Source organism: Vanessa cardui, chromosome 8 (genome assembly GCF_905220365.1).
Source record: "Vanessa cardui chromosome 8, ilVanCard2.1, whole genome shotgun sequence".
Taxonomy (NCBI): domain Eukaryota; kingdom Metazoa; phylum Arthropoda; class Insecta; order Lepidoptera; family Nymphalidae; genus Vanessa; species Vanessa cardui.
Genome location: NC_061130.1, coordinates 11,653,513 through 11,673,703, shown reverse-complemented (window position 1 = coordinate 11,673,703; position 20,191 = coordinate 11,653,513). Strand labels below are relative to the sequence as shown.

Here is a 20,191-nt window from a genome sequence, read left to right as displayed (position 1 = left end):
TAATTTTGTAACTATAAAAACGTAGCGGAAATAAAATATGAAAATTTTATATGTAAAAAAAAAATATATGTATAAAATAATGAACGAAATTCGAAAAGACGAAAATATGAACGTTTTCAGACGAAAACTAAGGTCTGGCAACATTATGTATAAAATGTCATTCCTAGACAACAATTAAAAAATGTCGGAATCGTGTCAAGACGGTAATTGTCATGGAAATAATGAATTTGGACCTGATGAATCACCTACGAAGCTTATTGTTAATTATATTCCTGAAGTTATGACGCAGGATATGATGTTCTCACTGTTCTCGACAATGGGCAAATTAGAAAGTTGTAAATTGATAGCGAACAGAGGGTATGGTTTCGTCGAGTACTCTCGCCCAGAGGATGCGGTTAAAGCACGCAAGGCGTTCAATGGTCTGTTAATGCAGAACAAGACACTAAAAGTTTCACACGCCTTACTCAATCCAGAAATGAAGCCACCCTCAAAACCGGAAGCAGACTGGAATCTCTACGTATGTAACCTGCCTAACGAACTGACCTTGCAAGATTTACATGGACTATTCGCACAATTTGGTAAAATAGTTAATTCTCGTATTGCTTCAGGCATAGCTTTTGTTTTATATGAACACCAGTTCGAAGCCGAGAGAGCCATCCATAATGTTAATGGCACTACTCCACCAGGTTTTCTACACCCTTTAACTGTTAAGTATGCTAATAAGAGTAATCCTAACAAACACAAAAATAATAATAATAATTTTTCGAAGAATTCTCTTGTGAAACCTTATCATTGGATTAATCATGTGAGTGCTATAGGAGACCATAATTCTCCTAGCACATGGTCTATATACATTTATAATATTGCTCCCGAAGTAGAAGAATTGACTTTATGGCAATTATTCGGTCCATATGGTGCTATTGTATCCGTTAAGATAATAAAGGATCATCTAACTAATAAGAGTAAAGGTTTTGGATTCGTGACGATGAGAAACTATGACCAGGCCGCGATGGCAATACAAGCATTAAATGGTTACGTGCTCCACGGCCAGCCTCTATCTGTTAGCTTTAAGACGCAGAAGAGATAATGTTGTAAATTTGCTCTTATCTTTACAATATCAGTACAGTAACATAGACAAAATGACTCCTTTTCATTGATACACATCAATTAACACAATGTAAGTAAATAGTGCTGAGACATAATCCCATTTACAAGATTATATTAAGTGCAGTCTGTCAACTCTTGTTAAAAATATTATATTACTTTGAGCTATCAATATTGTTAAGTTTGTTTCTTATTATGAATAATAATTTATTCAGTTTGCTCGTTAAATGTTTCAAGTTTACTAGAAGTTTAAGATTTGTATTGAAAATGATTGTTGTTTGGAAGTTCAACATCAGTTGTGAGCTTATGTGCTTTGATTATTATTTTATCTATTATTTAAGTATAATATACCATTTTAAAATGTGCTTTTACAAGATCTTACTAATATAAGCCACATTGAGATGTTTAATCAGCTACTAGTTTTAGTTGTACACTTTTTATAACATGATGTCTATTTAGGTAGTGAAAACAAAATCTAGATTTTATCATATTTATACATTTAGTATAAAATTTGCTGAATTAAAATTCATTTTCACAATTTTAAAATGTGTTTTCATCTAAATATTAGATATATATACTTTTTATTTTCTTATTTATTAGAAATTAACAAACAGTGTTAATAAAATGGATTTTTTTTTACAGTTATGAAGTAGGTTAGGGTAGTTTCTTACATTTATAATATATTATGATTTTGTTATTTTTCAATTTCAAGAATATTTTAATACCTTTATAGTCAATGTTTTAAATATACTTTATAGACATATTTATTTGAAATATATTGTACATTTATTTAACTGAGATTTTTATGTTTAACTTTTGTTTTATTATTTATTTAGTACCTTAAAAATGAAATAAATTTTAAAATGTATAATACATTTTATATTTGTATACACTATAAAAAAAAAACCTAAGCGAAAGTGTCCTGTGAATTTTTATAGTGTTGTGAATTAAAACAATTAATCAAGAATTTTCACTTCTTGCATGCAATATTTTACTGCATATAACATGCTTACAAATAATGTTAATCACAGAACATAATGACGGCGCATTGAGAAGTGATTCCGATTCACAGTCGATTAATGAAACATAGCTTTCGATTTTTCGTCCCAAATCTTAGCCAATTTGTGTCATTAATAAATAAACATGATTTAGATAAAAGTTACGTGTAGTAAATTGCATTTTATCACGTAAATGACGCGCGAATAGATAACTCGTGACAATATTACATTTGTCTAGTTTGAAAAGAAAATGTTTTAATGGAGCATTTGCGTAAAAAAATGGTAATTATAGATCTCTATTTGGCGATAAAAAAAATTTGAAATGTTTTAACGAAATTTGTTTTGTATCACTAATATTAAAATCAAGCAAAATTTATTTTAGATAGTTATCATAATTAATTCCAAGTAGATTAGAGCAACTTATAAGCGACATTCTTTCTGCAAAATTGGCCTAAAAGAGTTGCGACTACTTCAATAGATTAATTCATTGTTTTGAGTCTCTAAATAAGGGAGTTCCTTTGATCAAACATTAAATAATATGGAAAAGCATAATTTTCGTAAAAAGTTCGAGGTAAAGCGTATTCTTCGTGCCCGACTTTGGTAATTAAATTAACTTTGTTCTAATGTAACGCTGACCTACATTTCCTATAAACGTAATTAAATAATTTGGTCCAATTTCATTCATGAATTTCAACTGTTTAATGAAAGTATATACTTGTTCATTATAAATGAAAAATATCCCTCTATCGAACAAAATTATATCTAAGGATATGATTTGGAGCTTAGACCACCACGCTTCTCCAACTCGTACTGATGGATACAGATTTGGGTAAATTTTATATATATACCCTTTTCCTTAATCGCCAAATGCCAGATATAAGAATAAACACATGATAATCTCTGTTGTCTGAATTTGATCGCAAAATCTTCGGTTAAAGTTTTCATATTATTGATATAGCAAAACGATCAATTTACCATTAATTCATAATTGTATCAAATACCTAATAATATTTAAGGAATTAAATTAATGAAATGTAATCGGTTACCTATTCCAATTTTTAAATAAACAATATATGTTTCTATATCTTAAATATGACGGTGGATAAACCGAATCTATCACTAAATCTAAATATGTATAGGTATGTATGTCTACCGCGTGGATAACTTTGTGATCTCATTAATTAGATGGGTTAAATGTAAAGTGTGTCAGTAACCTACCCAGTAGTAGGTCAGTAAAAATCCTTGAGTATAAATAACCTAGACGTATCCTCGTTATTATAATTTCCTAGACAAATATATGTACCTATCTTGGAAAGATTTCTTAGCGAAAATAACGTCGCGTTTTTTGTCAAAAGCGCGAATGCATGTTTTAACAGTTAACAGTAAATTATAAGTTGTCTTGTATTTTGGTTATTCGCTTGTTTTCTTTTTTTAAGTAGAAACAAAAGCCGCATAGGTACATTTCGATATGTAGGGCGCATGCTCTCAACTGTTTCGAGTCTAATCAATATCTTGACCGGAGAGTTTGGGACGACAATTTCGCAGCAAATTTTTTGTTGGTGTTATTTTGTGGACTAACAGGACCAGCGGGCATTTGATTAAAATATATTTCCGTGTGTGTGAAGTGGCGGTGGCGGAGAGTGAGGGTTCAGCAGTGGCGGGAGGCGTCGGCCTCACCGTGAGTAGCAAGGTAGATATATCTTCATTTACTGCTGAAAATTATATCCAAAAAGAAATTAATGCTCTTGATCATTACTTGTTTTGTCATTAATTCACCAAATTTGATAACTACTAGCTTTGTAACGTAAAACACCTGCAATGCGGATAAGAATGCATAATATAAAGAACAGGTTTCACAATTATACAATTTATATATTTCGGCTACACATTTATTTCTTAATAAAAACAATACATAATAACAAGAACACGTGATATGTTTAAATAATTACAGCTTACTTTTGTACGTTATATATAAGTGAAATAATTTATATAACATATTATCTATCACCAATATATCTGTTAGCCACTGGTGCGACTTATATTAAATATTCTTCACGCTAATCTACCGAAATAAATATCAATAATCATGGCACTATAACGATATACAGACAGGTTTAAGTATATGTTAATTGTATTCCCATTTTTATTATTAATACAATCATTACGTAATACATAAATATTTCTTCTATAACCTAAAAATGATTACTACCCTAGGTATATCCGAGTCCGGGGGCGGCGCGCGGCGTGTGGGCGCTGCCGCAGCCGCCCCCCTGCACCATGGCAGCAGAAGAGTCTCTGCCACCATGTTCGCCGATGTCACCAGACGCGCCCGCAGCACAACCTCGCATTACAACTAACCTAAGTCACCATTCAGACTTTCACCAACTGATTTTTGAAGCAGTCCGTTCCGGGTAATACTTTTCACCAAAATAACGCTTTACAATCTAGGTATCGTATGAGCACTCGAATACACATTGAAATATATATATTCTTTTAGAGAAGTATCAGAAATCGAACGGTTAGTAGAAAAGCTTGGTGTGGAAATTCTAAGCGCTCGCGACCAGCATGGCTACACTCCAGCACATTGGGCGGCGCTGGATGGAAGCGTCGCTGTTATGAGATACTTAGTCGAGAGGGGCGCACCGCTTGATCTATCCTGTTTAGGCACTCAGGTATTTAATTACCTAATTATGGATATCTTGTTATTATTAATTATATGGAAATAATAATAGATTTCAAGTTATAACGTAATATTTATTTAAGGGTCCACGCCCAATTCACTGGGCTTGCCGAAAGGGACACGCATCAGTAGTACAAGTACTACTTCAATCGGGAGTAGCTGTTAACGCTGCAGACTTTAAAGGTAACCGGTTATTTGATTTAATAATTCGTTCAATTGAACTAAAATTAATTGCATTGTTAAATAGCTTGAATCGTTTCAGGTTTGACTCCGCTGATGACAGCCTGTATGTATGGTAAGACGGCTACCGCGGCATACCTTCTCGGGATGGGCGCTGCGACCCGCTTATCGGACATTAACGGCGACACGGCGTTGCATTGGGCTGCATACAAGGGTCACGCGGATTTAGTTCGCTTGCTAATTTACTCTGGCGTTCCATTACACTGTACGGATAATTTTGGTTCGACACCATTGCATTTAGCTTGTCTGTCAGGCAACCTAACGTGCGTTAGACTGCTTTGTGAAAAGGTAAGATATACAAATATTGCCTATTTTTAAATTTGGTCATCAGCATGATCCTATCCCTCCCTCAAGGATATTGAGTTAATTCCCAGCCGCCATATTGGTTTATAAGTCACTAAATATTGAGGGCTGAAGATATGATATTAAATAAAAAAAAAATTTTTACAAGACTAAGTTTTAACTTCTTTCGGTAGGATGACAAATTACTAAATTACATTATATATAAAGATACACAACATAAAGAAATACTAAATTGGTTTTCAGGTCAAAGCCGAGTTGGAGCCTCGAGATAAGAATGGGAAGACTCCTCTAATGCTGGCCCAGAGTCACCGCCACGCGGAAGTCGTTAAACTATTGCAGAAAGAGATGAAGCGTAAATCTCACTGGATGCCGCCCCTGTCTGAGCTCTGGGCGCTACTTTTCGGTGGAGCTGGAGATTCGAAAGGACCTTTGCTATTTTTCTTAATCTCAGTACTATTGTGGGGTTATCCTATGTATATTATAAGGGTAAGTTGATCCATGACTACTATTTTTATTCTGTTGTCGATAAAATATAGATATTTGTATGATATATTTCAATTTTATCTATAACAATTGTGTTTGTAGTGCATGCCCTTAACGTGGAACACGCTGCGTCTTTCCCATTACTGCTTCTTGTACTGGAACGCAATAATGTGGTTGAGTTGGGTGATTGCCAATCGAAGAGACCCCGGATACATTCCTCAGAACTCGGAGACGTACTACAGAGCCATTCGGCAAATACCCTATTATGATAAGTGGAAGAAGAGGAATGCTATACTATCCCGTCTCTGTCACACCTGCCGATGCTTAAGACCACTTAGGTAAAAATAAATATCTAATAAATTCCTCCTATCTTAACATTTTTAATATTAAAATTTAATTGTCCACGAATAAATTCTAGATAATTCATTATTTAATGTGCCGATTTGTAAAACGAAAAGTGCTAATAATATCTTCTTATACCGTAGCTGCCAAAATTATAATAAAGTTTATTTAGATATATCAATATCTAAATAAACTTTATTTACTTTATTTTATTAGAATGTTTTTTATAAATATAATATTATTTTAAAAATAAAGTAAATAGGATTAATTTATGTATCAATCATAAAGTTTGTTCTGACGTCTATAAATATTTAGGCTGTAATTAATTAACAAATGTAAGTCATAAGTCCATTTTATTGTTTGTTTCCCTAAAATTTAATAAAATAAAAAGAAATATAAAAAAATGATTATAAAATGTTAATTTACTTGGTGGTAGGGCTTTGTGCAAGCCCGTCTGGGTAGGTACCACCCACTCATCAGTTATTCTACCGCCAAACAACAGTACTCAGTATTGTTGTGTTCCGGTCTGAAGGATGAGTGAGCCAGTGTAACTACAGGCACAAGGGACATAACATCTTAGTTTCCAAGGTTGGTGGCACATTGACGATGTAAGGAATAGTTAATAATTCTTACAGCGTTAATGTCTATGGGCGATGGTGACCACTTACCATTAGGTGGCCCATATGCTCGTCCGCCAACCTATACCATAAAAAAAAAATAATGTTTCAGAGCAAAGCACTGTCGTATCTGCAAACGCTGCGTGGCGTACTTCGACCACCATTGCCCGTTCATCTACAACTGCATCGGCGTACGGAACCGCATGTGGTTCTTCCTGTTCGTGATGAGCGTGGCCATCAACTGCACGCTGTCCATATACTTCGCCTGCTACTGCCTGCTTCTTGAGGGCTTCGGCGTTCTCTACTTGCTCGGCTTGTTGGAAGCCATTACGTTCTGTGCCCTCGGCTGGATTCTGACATGTACTTCCGTAAGTATCAAACTATAAAATCAAAATCAAAATCAAAATAAACTTTATTCAAGTAGGCTTTTATAAGCACTTTTGAATCGTCATTTTAAAATTAAGTGAAGCTACCACCGGTTCGGAAAGTAGATTCTACCGAGAAGAACCGGCAAGAAACTCAGTAGTTACTCTTTTTTAACATTTAAAAAATACAGCGTCATGTTAATTAAATACAATTATTTCAATTAATGTTAATATAGTGGCTTAAATATAGATATGGGGACTAAATTTTAACGTTTATGAAACGATTCCATCTCTTTTGCGATCCAATTTACATATTCCTTATGAACATAAACTTCATTTTTGTCGTAGCCAAGCCCAAATTTATAATCGTAGGTAATGAGTAGAAACAGTATCAACAGAATAAGACTACTAAGGTGTTATGATTAATTAATTATTATTTATAATACAGACTATTACACTTAACTACTTATATCCGGTACCAAAATTTCGAAACCAATTTCGTCGACGTTCAAAATGTCATTTATTCAGAAAATCAAATTGAATGTAATGTATTGATTAATCAAGCTCTACCTATAGAAATCGCGTCAATCGTTGTTTGTTTGGCTTTTCTCTTCTTTATGTTTGATTAGAGTATAGTCACGATCAATAAGATGGGTTAACTTAGAATTAAATATAATTTGTTTTTACCTAAATGGTTAGTGAAACAAAAAAAAATATACCAAAATACCTATTATAGAGCTATTGCTACCTAATGATTGTCATATCTCTTGCTTTCGTTGTTCTCACCCAGTCCCTGCACAGGCCCTTTTAATTTCAAAACGACAAAATAAAGGATCCTTATGGATTCGTTTATAGTTTTATTAAAAGAAAACTAACAGCTCGTAAATGTCTCTCTGTTAAAAGGTGAAATAAAGTTTGGACCTTTTTTCACCATGTGCCAATGCGGGTTAGTGGTAGTATATGTAAAAGATATTCATGAAATTCCGACACATGCAATTCTCACGATTTTTTTTTAACCGATAAAAATAAATTTAAACTCCTCAAGTACATGTATAGTTCGTGGTGTCTGCTGAGTTTTAAACCTGCAATGTTTGGTTAAAAGGCGACCTCCAATCACCCATTAATACACAAACAAGATTACAGGCTTGTCGTAATATTGATTTGATTAATTGTTACAGGTCCTACACGCGTGTATGAATTTGACCACAAACGAAATGTTCAATTACAAACGGTATCCTTACTTGAGGGATAAGAGGGGCCGATATCAGAATCCGTTTTCGCGAGGTCCAATTATGAATTTGATCGAATTCTTCGTCTGCCTTCCGGACAAGTGTGATGAACAGGATCTGTTTTACGAAGAAAACATATGATGCGAGTCGATATGACAAAGTGACGTGAGCACGACGAAAAAGTCGCATGACGTTGTCGTGTGGTCGAGTCCTTTGCGAACAAAGAGTGGGAAAGTTAAACTTGAACTGCGTTATAACTTGCAAAGTAATGTTTCTTTGTGAAAAACACATTGACCTTTATGCTTTTTATGAATGCCTAATGCGCGTAGGTGCCATGATTGTACCAATCAAAATTGTGACTAATAATACTGTCTCGACAGACAGTATATACCGAACTTGGAAGTAAAACTAATTTATCCTGGTTATATTATCAAGCGAATAATATTATACGCCAGTATAATAGTGTTTGGGTTACGAATCATGATCTGTTAAAGTCGTTGATAGGATTTCGAGACACACTTGCGACTTAAAGAGAATATGAAACGTCTTTTATTACGACGCGTTGCTACGTCTCGTAGAAAATTCTATCACTCATAAGACAAATTACTCAATTTGAACCTACATTATTAGTGATTAATTAATGAATTATGATAATATACTCATTTGTGATCATCATGATGTATACTTTATACATCCATCTTATTTTTTTTGTATAAGATTAGTCAAACTCCAAAGCACCTATAGGTAAGGCAATATTATTTCACCCTACTTCTACAAGTCGCATGTGCTATTGTGTGTTTATGTAAATTTATTGAACGAAATTGTCAATGTTCTACTTGAAACACTAATATCAGCGAAACGCCAGACTAACAGCATTATTGTAAAAAGCGTAACTTGATACTTCGCATTTGGTTCGCGAAGGTCACGAAACGTCATCTAGACATATATATATGTACAAAAGATTCGTACAAGTGATACAAAATACTAAATAATTTAAATGGATGTTTCATACATATTCTATTAAAACGTTCTTAGACTAGCCTAGCACAAATTAATAATTGCACACGTTAAAATTCCTGGAATTGGACGAGTTTGGTCACCAACATTTTTGGATAAAAATAATTGTTTGTTTCAACGTTTTGCATACTAATACTAATGCTATCATATTACATAGCTGGCTAAGAAACTAATACGTTTTTTTGTATATAATATATAATTTATCATTGTACATTAATAAATACAAAGATAAGACCATAACTGTCACTTCGAGATTATATTTATATAGTAAAAATTTTTAGAAAATATAATATTTAATGAGACTTAAAACTTTGTTCGAATAATAATGTTTATAAACAAATAGGCAAAGATAAAACCGTTGAGGATCTTTTTGTCTAGATTAATTTAGGACATTTTTTGCAGTAAGACTAGAAAAACAAGTTTAGAACAATCAAATTAATATTTTCATGAAATCTCATTAATGCTTATGAGAAATTCGACCACTGAGCGATCGATCGATTCATTTCATAAGCATTAGATATAACGACGTAAATTATATTTGAAAAAAATATTGGCTTAGACAAAAATAAATGATCTCTAAAGATCAATCAAGTTAAAAAAATCTTTATTGTAAGCTAATAAAATATACGTAAGGTAAAGTTTGTGATTTAATATTATAATTAAAACAACATTGAATATTTTGCGCTTATATTTTAGAATAATAAGGGCTGGAGTTTATTTAGTTCGACACAGTTAACACTTATTAACTAGAACTATGACGCTTTCTTCACGTGGCGTACTCTAGCATGCGATACAAATCGAATTAAGAATTTCTAACCAGCTGCTTAGTATATTTAACACACCGTTTGAAGCTAGCAACACTGAAGATACTATGGGATGTCAGATAGAACATCTATTAAAATTTGAATCATAATTATAAAATATTTTTTTATTTGTGCTTATAAATGAAAAATAAATATTAGAGACAAAATATTATTTTGTATTAAATTTCTCTTTCCATCTACTTTATTTACCATCCTAAATATCACAATCCCTTTACACATCAGTCGTTATTGGCATTGTCGACATTGAAAGGTGTTTATAAAAACAATGTTATTATTACGTATAGGGGAATGAGATATAACAAGTGTCCTCTGTCTACATATTATTGGAAGCATCAACCAAACATTTGACGCGCAGTTGTGTAGATATACATATCTCTTTTACTCTTGTACTTTTCACACTTGTAAATAAGACACAGTATCTTTAAATAAGGGATTAATATAAAATTGTAATAATTATTTGTAGAATAACATTGTTTAAACAACACCTATTTACAATCGAGTTCCCTCACAATGCCAATGTATATATTTCTTACAGACCACATATTCATACCCTACGTTCCGTAAAACTAAAATATTAAATAGGAAATTTTTTTTTTAAATATATTACTGGGTTTTAATATGTGCTCAACAAATGGTTTGGCTCACAAATGCAATCGACTAGTGGGTACACAAACTAATGTATTCTATGTGGTTTATAATACTGATGTGTTACCTATCACTACACATGCATACCGTTTCGTCATACCATAAAATTGAATGTTTGTTTGTTCGTATACGTTCCTGAACCATACATACGATTGAGTTAAAACATTGTAGTTATTTTTTACTTGCGCGAACGTTATTTGTATCATCAATCTATGTCAGGTGGCGTGCGTGTCGCAAAAATTAAAAGCAATACGATTACAGTTGTGCCCGGTATGATTGTGCCAACAAATCTTGAATAAATAAATTAGCATTAAAGTTTTAATTAGCTCAAGCAATCAGTGCATATTAAAAATAGATCTACATTCATCTTTAAGAGTTTCTCTATAATTGTATTAGTCTGATAACATTCTATTCAATAACAATTCTAATAATTAAATTTGAAAAATATTCGCATTCAATTCGAGTTCATATCGAATTATAATCGATAAATAATAAGACATACATAGACATTTAAATTTCTTCTAACGATTGTCGATCGGAAGAACATTAACACAATGCTTGTGAACTGTCGTTACTCACTATCAATCTCATTAAAATCGACAACGTTGTTTGAGGAAAAGCAGATCTGGTGAAGAAGAAAGTTAACAAAAGATATCTTTAGATATCGATAACTATTATCACAACAAAGTTAAAACTATACGCTTTGCTATATACTAATACACTAATGTATGGTATCCGTGTAGGCGTGACATCTAATCATCTTTCTCATCCTTGGGATTGATTCTGATGGCTGCCTTCTTCTCCTCCACGGAGTGATCCTTGTCGCCCCAGCCCCAGAGGTGATGGGTTCCATCACCGGTGCGCATCGCTCTATTCTTCACAATCTCATCCGATACGGTTTTCAGATCATAGGCCCAGCCGATCTTTGCGAAGAAGTTGATGAAGGTCGTTGTAAAGTTCAGCCTGTTGTTCCCGAGTTCTGCTGTTTTATAATCCCACGGGAAAGTGTGGTGATAGTTGTGGAAGCCCTCACCAAGCGCGAACACCGCCACGGATATATTCTCGGAAGGTTGAATGTTCTTGTCGTAGGGTTTGTCCCCCCATTTGTGAGCTGCGGAATTGACCAGCCACGTCACGTTCAGTATGAAAGCGTAACGGAACATGGCGGCCACGAAGTAGGCGTTGATGAAGGTCTCGCCCCAGAAGTAGACCGGTATGATTGTTGGCAGTATGAAGCACGTGATTGGCATCAGCAGCAAGTAGTATCTGGAAAGGACACCAATACAAACTATGGGTAAAGAATACTAGCAATGCTTTAAGCTTATCGGTTGTTTTAGGAGTTGGTACGACAATGACAAGGGGTCAGGATCTATCCTGCGTCTTTTACATCGCTAGGCGGCACGTAAACCATAGAGCTATTGACGCAATTATATGTATAAAATATACTACTATTTCTATTACAAGACAAAAATTATAGAATATATTAATAAACTGCTCAATAATATTTTATAAGTCAAGATGCATAAAAAAATATTTTTTTAAATAAAATAAATGTAAGTTAAGATGATAAATTTAAATTTCATGTTATTTACACAAACGATGGTAGATGGAAGTAGGAAAGATTTTAGCGTAATAAACAACAGTTAATTTGGTGATAGGATTGGTAGGGATCTGTGTAAGTCTAAAGGATGAGTGGGACATAAAATCTTGATAGGATTTGTGTAAGCCAAAAGGTTGAGTGAGCCAGTGTAACTACAGAAGAAGAGACATAAAATCTACATTGCTAATGTCTATAGGCGGTGATAACCATCTCCGTCCGTTAACATATTTATTTTTATTTATTTTTTTTTATTTTATGGTATAGGTTGGCAGACGAGCATATGGGCCACGTGATGGTAAGTGGTCATCATAACCCATAGACAATGACGCTGTAAGAAATATTAACTATTCCTTACAACGTCAATGTGCCACCAACCTTGGGAACTAAGATGTTATGTCCCTTGTGCCTGTAGTTACACTGGCTCACTCACCCTTCAGACCGGAACACAACAATACTGAGTACTGTTGTTTGGCGGTAGAATAACTGATGAGTGGATGGTACCTACCCAGACAGGCTTGCACAAAGCCCTACCACCAAGATAAGAAAAAACTACTCACTTCTTTTGAAATCTCAAGATCGGGTCCGCGTAGAGGTCGCTCAAATCGAGACCCTTGCCCTTCCTCTTAAGCTCGGGGTGTTTGCGGACGAGAAGCCAGCCGATGTGCGAGAAGAAGAAGCCGCGGGTCGCGTTGTGCGGGTCCGCGTCCGTCTCCGAGTACTTGTGGTGCATGCGGTGGTCGCGAGCCCAGTCCAGGGCCGAGTCCTGGCCGACAAACGATTGTTACTACTACTTGACAATGAGATCATGAGACTTGCACAGACAAACATAGAACAGTCAGACCTAACACAGGGGCAAGACGACCTCCATGGTCGAGTGGTGTGTACACCGGTTTTCATGGGTACGCCACTCTGAGGTCCCGGGTTCGATTCCCGGCCGAGTCGATGTAGATTACCATTAGTTTTCTATGTTGTCTTGGGTCTGGGTGTTTGTGGTACCGTCGTTGCTTCTGATTTCCATAACACAAGTGCTTCAGCTACTTACATTGGGATCAGAGTAATGTATGTGATGTTGTCTCATATTTATATTTAAGCTTAATGTTGTCTTAAGATTTTCGCGATTATTACACATTGAAATAAAACTAGTTTTAACGCATTTAAATCGCGTATATTAATTAATTTTATCATCCCGACGTTTCGAGCACTTTACAGCGTTCGTGGTCACGGGGCAAGCTTATAGGCTAGTGATAGGGCAATCCGAGAGTCATAGAGGCTCAGGAGAATCGACTTACGTACTAATATAAAACACCTTCCTAAATCTACAATACTCTTATGCTATAGTAGACCAATAAGATAGTTCATTAAAATAATATGGAAATGAACTATGATTAGGTGTCTTTATCATCATCAACATCACATCTGATGTGATTTTACAAGTATAATATGTAATAAAAACAAAGTAGAAAGCTGTTATATAAATGTAATAGTCACAAAATCTTGGTATTTTGTAACATAACATATAATTTTTTTTAAAACGATATTTGTGTTCTGATTTTTACAACACACCGGTCGATAAGGACGCCTCTAACAATACCTCATTAGTAAAATTTTGGTATGAGGTTTAGAAGATACTAAGCGGCAACATATTAATATTTACATATAGCCCTCCTTTTGGTTTGACGCAGTTGGGTAAAAATCATACTAGAAAAGGTCACTTATAAAAAAAATTTACTTGAGTTATTCATTTGTTGCCATAGAAACCGAAAATATTGTACAAACTTTTTTGCCTTTACATGTCTCAAATAAAAATTGAATAATATCTAATACCAATAAACAAACAACACATTGGAGCTATACTTGGTCCAGCAAAAAGTTAATAAAGGGTAAAATAATAATTATAGAAAACCGAGTACCTTCTTACTTAGAAGTCAAAGAAAAAACAGGAAATAGAATTACTTTTATATACATTTGTACTCATACTGTCCTCATTAATATTAACACAGTGTAAGGAAATAGTGAATCTTCCTTTTTTGAATGTAGATTGTGTTAATTATGGAGTGTAAATAATGTAAGGTAAAAACAAATTTAGAATAAATTCAAAGTTTTTGCAATATCATGATGACATACTCAAAATATCTTTTCGTCTATTTATTCTGAAGGTTAGAGGATGCGACACCATATCTGTTATCTTTACTATTACTCAGAGGATGTCGAAGGCTATTAGTAAATATTGATCGATGGTTCATTTGCTTTAGAGACACGAGTAAGAGGAAATAAGCAAGGATATCTACTTATCCTATGCTTTAAATTCAGTTCATGCTCATTTAAAAATCATTGTTGACCTGCCAATACTAATTCTAACACAACAAAATTTAACATTTTATTTGTATACATACCATATCTTATTGTTATTTAGTTTATGTTTTTTATTGTGAGCTAGTGTATGTATTTTGTGTAGGTAAAATAAAAAATACATTTCAAAATGTATTTTTTTATTAACTAGCCATACCCATATCTACCAGTTTCAAATGAGTGCAATAAGATTCTATACTACAATATTAGATTGAAAAAGAAAAAAGATTTTTTTCCATATATAAATGTTGAAATTCTCAGTTTCTCCTTATGAATCACTATTTATTGATGAAAACCATATTATAAAATCATATCAAATATACTACGTGGAGATATCTCTAAACTATTTTATTTATGTCTTATAAGACACTTATAAGATACTTTGCTTTTCATATCTAGCAGATATCTTATAGGAATATTTTAAAGAAAATCTGTATTTTTAATTTTAATATTGTTAAATTGTACGTTAATAAATATATTGTGTAGATAAAAGTAAAATCTTACCTGGAAAGCGAGGGTGTTGAAAAAGACCAGAATGAGTCGGAGTGGCCACTTTGCCTTATAAGATTTGTGAGCCCAGAGTCTATGAGCTCCTGCTGTGATCCCAAGTCCAGACATCACATACAGAACATATGCTGTAAAGGAAAAAATTTGCTTGATTTGTTTGTTATAAATATTCTTGAAATTATTTCTATATTATAAGAATCACAACCAACCATTGAAATTTGATGTTACTTTTAAGAAATTTATAAGCTTTTCTTCTAAAATATAAACCAAGAAAATTTAAAAAACCCAAACATAACTTAAATTTGGAAATTATTTAGTCTGACAAACATGTGACATGATATACATATTCTTCCGATTAATTTACGATCAGAATTTATTAATTCAATTAACGATTTTCTGATCCTATAATTTATTTTAATATCTTTTTATACAATGTTGAATAATATTTTTCGAATGTTATATACATTATAATTATAACATTAAAATTTAATAAAACAAAACTTATTTCACTTATAAAATTATTAAAAATTTATTTTATTGTATAAACCAGCCAATTTATATATAAAGTAACCACTTTATCGTCACTATTTGTATGTACTTTTAGATAAACCTTTCAACCACCTATGTAAAAGCCTAAATCCATAAGATAACAGCAACAACACTTAGAGATATATTACAGATATGCAGTCATCACATATGCAGTTTATCTAAGGAACTGAAATACCAGATAATTCCATGTACTGGTTAAACAAATAATTTTTTAAAACACCAACAACTTACCAAAAATATCCGTTTGCCATTTGGCTGAAAAAAGAAAAAGATATCCTCCATATAAAGCCGCTATATGTAGATATGTGAAGGCTATAATGTTTCGCCAAACATATTTCCTAGGATAATTGTCTGCTTGCTGTACTGGCACAGTGGGGAGTGCCATATCAGGAGTAGCTGCTTCAGATTCGAATAATATCCCATTTGCGTCAACCGAATTAGGAGGCATGTTTACAAATTTGTTTTTCTGCAAAAAATAGATTAGTTTTTATTACGCTTGTAAATTTGTTTTAAAAAACAAATAATAATAGTTATCGGTTAAACATAATAAACAATTGCAGAATTCATTAAATTGACATGCAATTCTATTATATTTAAGACTATAACTTCAAAATAACTAATGTGTTGCGAAAAAATTGTTATGGCGATCAATTTAATTCGGCACTTTGAAATAACTTCGATTCACAATATTTTTCCATAATATTTATCCATCATCAAAGCTTTCCATTGAAATCTCAAATCTGATTTAAATTATTATTAACAAATAAAACGTTAACAAGAAAAGTTATATTACTGAGAAAAATGAGCTGCAAAAGTATCGCAACTTGCAACAATGTGACAATAACGATGGCACGGACTGAATCACTGAATATAGAATTGACATATAAACATGACGTTACGATCAGCGAAAACAAAAAGCATTTTCCATAGCCAAAAAAATTACGTACGGTCACGAGATGCAGTTTTATTTAAATAACTAGCATAAGAGGCCTCCATAAATAACCTAGTTTTACGATTAACAATTTTTTCTTGACATCGGAAACAGTCAATTTTTATACATTTTATATTTAAGTGTAAGCATTAGTTATTTTCGACATCTACCTACAATTATACATATTTGGAATTTTACATAACTAAAAGATATTTGGTTTGAGTATAATAAGATAAAACCGGCACATTATTGCGTACCTATGTACAGAAAAATAAGTTTAATAAACAAAAAACCTCATATTTTGATGTGTTGCTTTTATATCGATCTACTTTTAGAGTTATATTTAACTATAATATTAATAAAATATATATTAGTTCAATAAATATATCACTTTAAACCGAAGTAGAATAAAATTTAATTGATTTAAAATATATTATTATTTCTTTTAAACTATTTTGACATTTTCGTAATTATTGGGGTAAATATAAAAAAATATTTCACTCACCCAAATTCAAGAATAACGTACCGAATTATTGCACAAATTCGAAGTGTTTTCTCAATGATGTATTAATAAGTAATAAAATATTTTCACGGTCGCCGATAGTTATATACAAGGTTTATTTATTTATTTCGATGGCGATGTTATGTGATATGAATAAAAACGACGATAACTAGGCGATTGAGTTGTTCACGTGTTTTTGATTCGACGCGGTAACGTTATGTGCAGTCGCTAGCGGTTTGGAGTGAAGTGGAAGGCAATGCGGCAAGCGACCCGTGGATTGGATAGCAAGGTGGCGCGATAGTAGGACCACGTCACGCTAAACCATCGCTCAGCCACGAAATGTATTTGTGATCGGACGATTTCGCAACAAACTGAAAAATACACTCAAAGACTTGGCACATTCGTTCGATTTTTCCTTTTACACTGGGGAACTTTATACCAAAGTACCTACCTATAGATTTATACCTATGTGGTTTACAAGCATTTACAGGCACGTTGTTTTCTATAGAAAATGAAAAAGCTAGCTTTGTTTAAAATATATTTGTTTACAAGTAGGTAGGTACTATTAAATGATGTGACTCTTGTTATTTTTCTTTTCAATTGATGAGTTAGGATTGGAATATAGGTAATACCTAATATTGTATTGTATATCCTTTAACATTAGGTAAATGAGCACAAGTGGACTGGGAAACTACATACAATAATTTGCAATAGATAGTCTATATTTAATGATAAGTCAATGTTTCTCTGGAAGTGATAGGTTTCAAAACGAATTACTCATTTCACATTATAATCACTCTTTAATAAAATATTGTACTTTTATTTGTGATAAGCTATATATTAGCTAGAAAGTGGATGTGAACGCGTGACAAAAGCATGCTTTAAATTTGTACATGATGTAATAATCGCGAAACTTAAAGAAGACCGTTTAATACCTATTAAAATTGTTAGTCATTTCTTGATAGCCTATTTCAATAGCCTTATTGATATCGTTTACGTGCCGTCTAGCAATGGAAAAGTAGGCTCGATCCTGACCGCGTTTGCTATAGACGTCCTACTTTTAATTGTAGAGTGTAATTAGGAATATTCGTAATTTCCCTAAAACATATATTGACTTTTATCTTGTTGATAAATAAGTTAAATGATAATGCAGCTCACTAGTTAACTAAATCATAGTTAGCTTATTTCATATAGAAAATATACGTTATTGTCTTTTAATCATTAATCAAAATCCGCATCTACCTAATTAGGTATAAATAGTTTTTTAAGCTACAGTAAAAAATAATTCATAGAGGTTAAACAAGGATTTCATTGAATGGGTTAAGATATAAGATATTTGTAATGTAATTTTTTTAATGACTGTGAATGAGATAGATTTACACTATAAACATTCGCCAACTGATATTTCGCTAAAGCTTTGTACAAAACGCCCCCGTAATTCGTGTTATATTTTTAAAGTAGTATTCTAAGACTACTTGAACTGCAAAGTGTGATAGGAAATATATTTCATATATTTATGTTATTTATTTTGATAAGGATTAATACTTGACATTGTATACGTGATATCTACAAATATTTTATTCATTTTTGATAGACCAACAATTAAAGCTATGTTTAAAAATATATAATGATAATATATAATATGTAACTTATTAATACGGATACTAAGTATGCTTTAATAAGTTGTGTATAAATCGGATTGCGGATTAGTAATTTTTCGTTGATCTAGTAAAAATAAACGAACCATAATTACATCATTGTAGTGTTAGAATGATGTGTCTGGATAGCATCTCATGCTAAGTGTTAAAAAATCATTAGGTACTGGTTAAAATTCTGAGAAATAACGACGATAGATAAAGTAGTATGTACTTATGTACCTAATGATCGTGAAACATAATATGTATTATTTAATTGATCCTAATGCCTATAGAGTACGCACATCGTTAATAATTTACATTTTACTGACGTAGGGTTTTCCATTATTTGTTAAGTACCTTCTATAGACTTTTTCAATATATGTAAAAGACAAATAAACAACATTTGATATCGAACTTACGTGATATAATTGATCGAGGGCGTGATCACGTGAACCCAAAGATTGTGCTAATTTTGCACATTTCTTTTTGCAGTAATTTACAGGAATTTTAGAATTTTTTGCACGATATCACAATGAAGAAGCGTGTTGGAATAACCTATAAACCTGCTTTTTAGTTGAGCTTTTGGCCAGCTGTTGTAAGATTGGGTTATAGGCAAAAGGAAGCAAGTTTAAAGGTTTTTAAATAATGTAATTTTTGAGTTGATTGAAAGAATACTGACGAAAAAATATGCGTTTGTGTTGCTGAGATTATATAAAAGATAGAATAAGTTATGAACAAGGAAAACATCGATTATGGAATTAATAAATACGCTCGCTGTCTTTCTTTTTCGTTTCCTTTCAGGTTTGATGTGTTTTACTTGTTAATTACATTACATATGGAATGTTGTTATGGGGTAATGCAGCAGAGATTGAAGTTGTTTTTATTCTACAGAAAAGAGCTATCCGATCTATTTACAATATTAGCTCCAGGACATCATTACGCGAAAAATTTAAAGAAATAGGTGTATTAACGGCTGTCTCACAATATATTTATGATAATATATTCTTTATACAAAAGAATATTAAAAATTATTCTATCAATGCTGATGTACATACTATTAATACAAGAAATAAGAATAAACTTGTAACCCCCAGTTTCCGTTTGCATACGGTAAATAGAACGTTTTTGGGCAATGGTATACGCATATATAATAAGATACCGGAAAATATAATCAATTTACCATTTTCAAAATTTAAAAATATTATTAAGACTAAATTAATAAATAAATCATACTATTCATTAAAAGAGTACTTTTTAGAAAGAAACGCC

The 20,191-nt window shown here is 32.5% G+C and overlaps 3 protein-coding genes across 5 annotated transcripts; 2 read left to right on the top strand and 1 right to left on the bottom strand.

Moving 5' to 3' along the window:
* Positions 1-152: 152 nt before the first annotated feature.
* LOC124531632 (ELAV-like protein 2) lies at positions 153-1,650 on the top strand. The gene has a single exon (XM_047106092.1). The coding sequence runs from the start codon at positions 182-184 to the stop codon at positions 1,085-1,087; it is 906 nt and encodes a 301-aa protein (XP_046962048.1). The 5' UTR covers positions 153-181; the 3' UTR covers positions 1,088-1,650.
* Positions 1,651-2,193: 543 nt separating this feature from the next.
* LOC124531629 (probable protein S-acyltransferase 23) lies at positions 2,194-8,851 on the top strand. The gene is made up of 9 exons (XM_047106088.1): positions 2,194-3,792; positions 4,317-4,513; positions 4,600-4,774; positions 4,866-4,965; positions 5,045-5,310; positions 5,569-5,811; positions 5,911-6,146; positions 6,880-7,135; positions 8,311-8,851. Exons 2-9 carry the CDS (start codon positions 4,380-4,382, stop codon positions 8,500-8,502), a joined length of 1,602 nt encoding a protein of 533 aa, XP_046962044.1. The 5' UTR covers positions 2,194-3,792; positions 4,317-4,379; the 3' UTR covers positions 8,503-8,851.
* A 1,197-nt stretch (positions 8,852-10,048) lies between these two features.
* On the bottom strand, positions 10,049-17,546 carry LOC124531630 (acyl-CoA Delta-9 desaturase-like). 3 transcript variants are annotated; one of them, XM_047106090.1, is made up of 5 exons: positions 17,289-17,546; positions 16,084-16,318; positions 15,301-15,431; positions 13,005-13,210; positions 10,049-12,113 (listed from the first exon to the last, which is right to left on the bottom strand). In XM_047106090.1, the coding sequence occupies exons 2-5, from the start codon at positions 16,298-16,300 to the stop codon at positions 11,600-11,602; spliced, it is 1,068 nt and encodes a 355-aa protein (XP_046962046.1). In that variant the 5' UTR covers positions 16,301-16,318; positions 17,289-17,546; the 3' UTR covers positions 10,049-11,599. The 3 variants fall into 3 exon arrangements, with proteins under 3 accessions (XP_046962046.1, XP_046962047.1, XP_046962045.1); XM_047106091.1 differs by having other exon boundaries at positions 17,310-17,545; XM_047106089.1 differs by lacking the exon at positions 17,289-17,546 and adding an exon at positions 16,646-16,749.
* Positions 17,547-20,191: the final 2,645 nt, after the last annotated feature.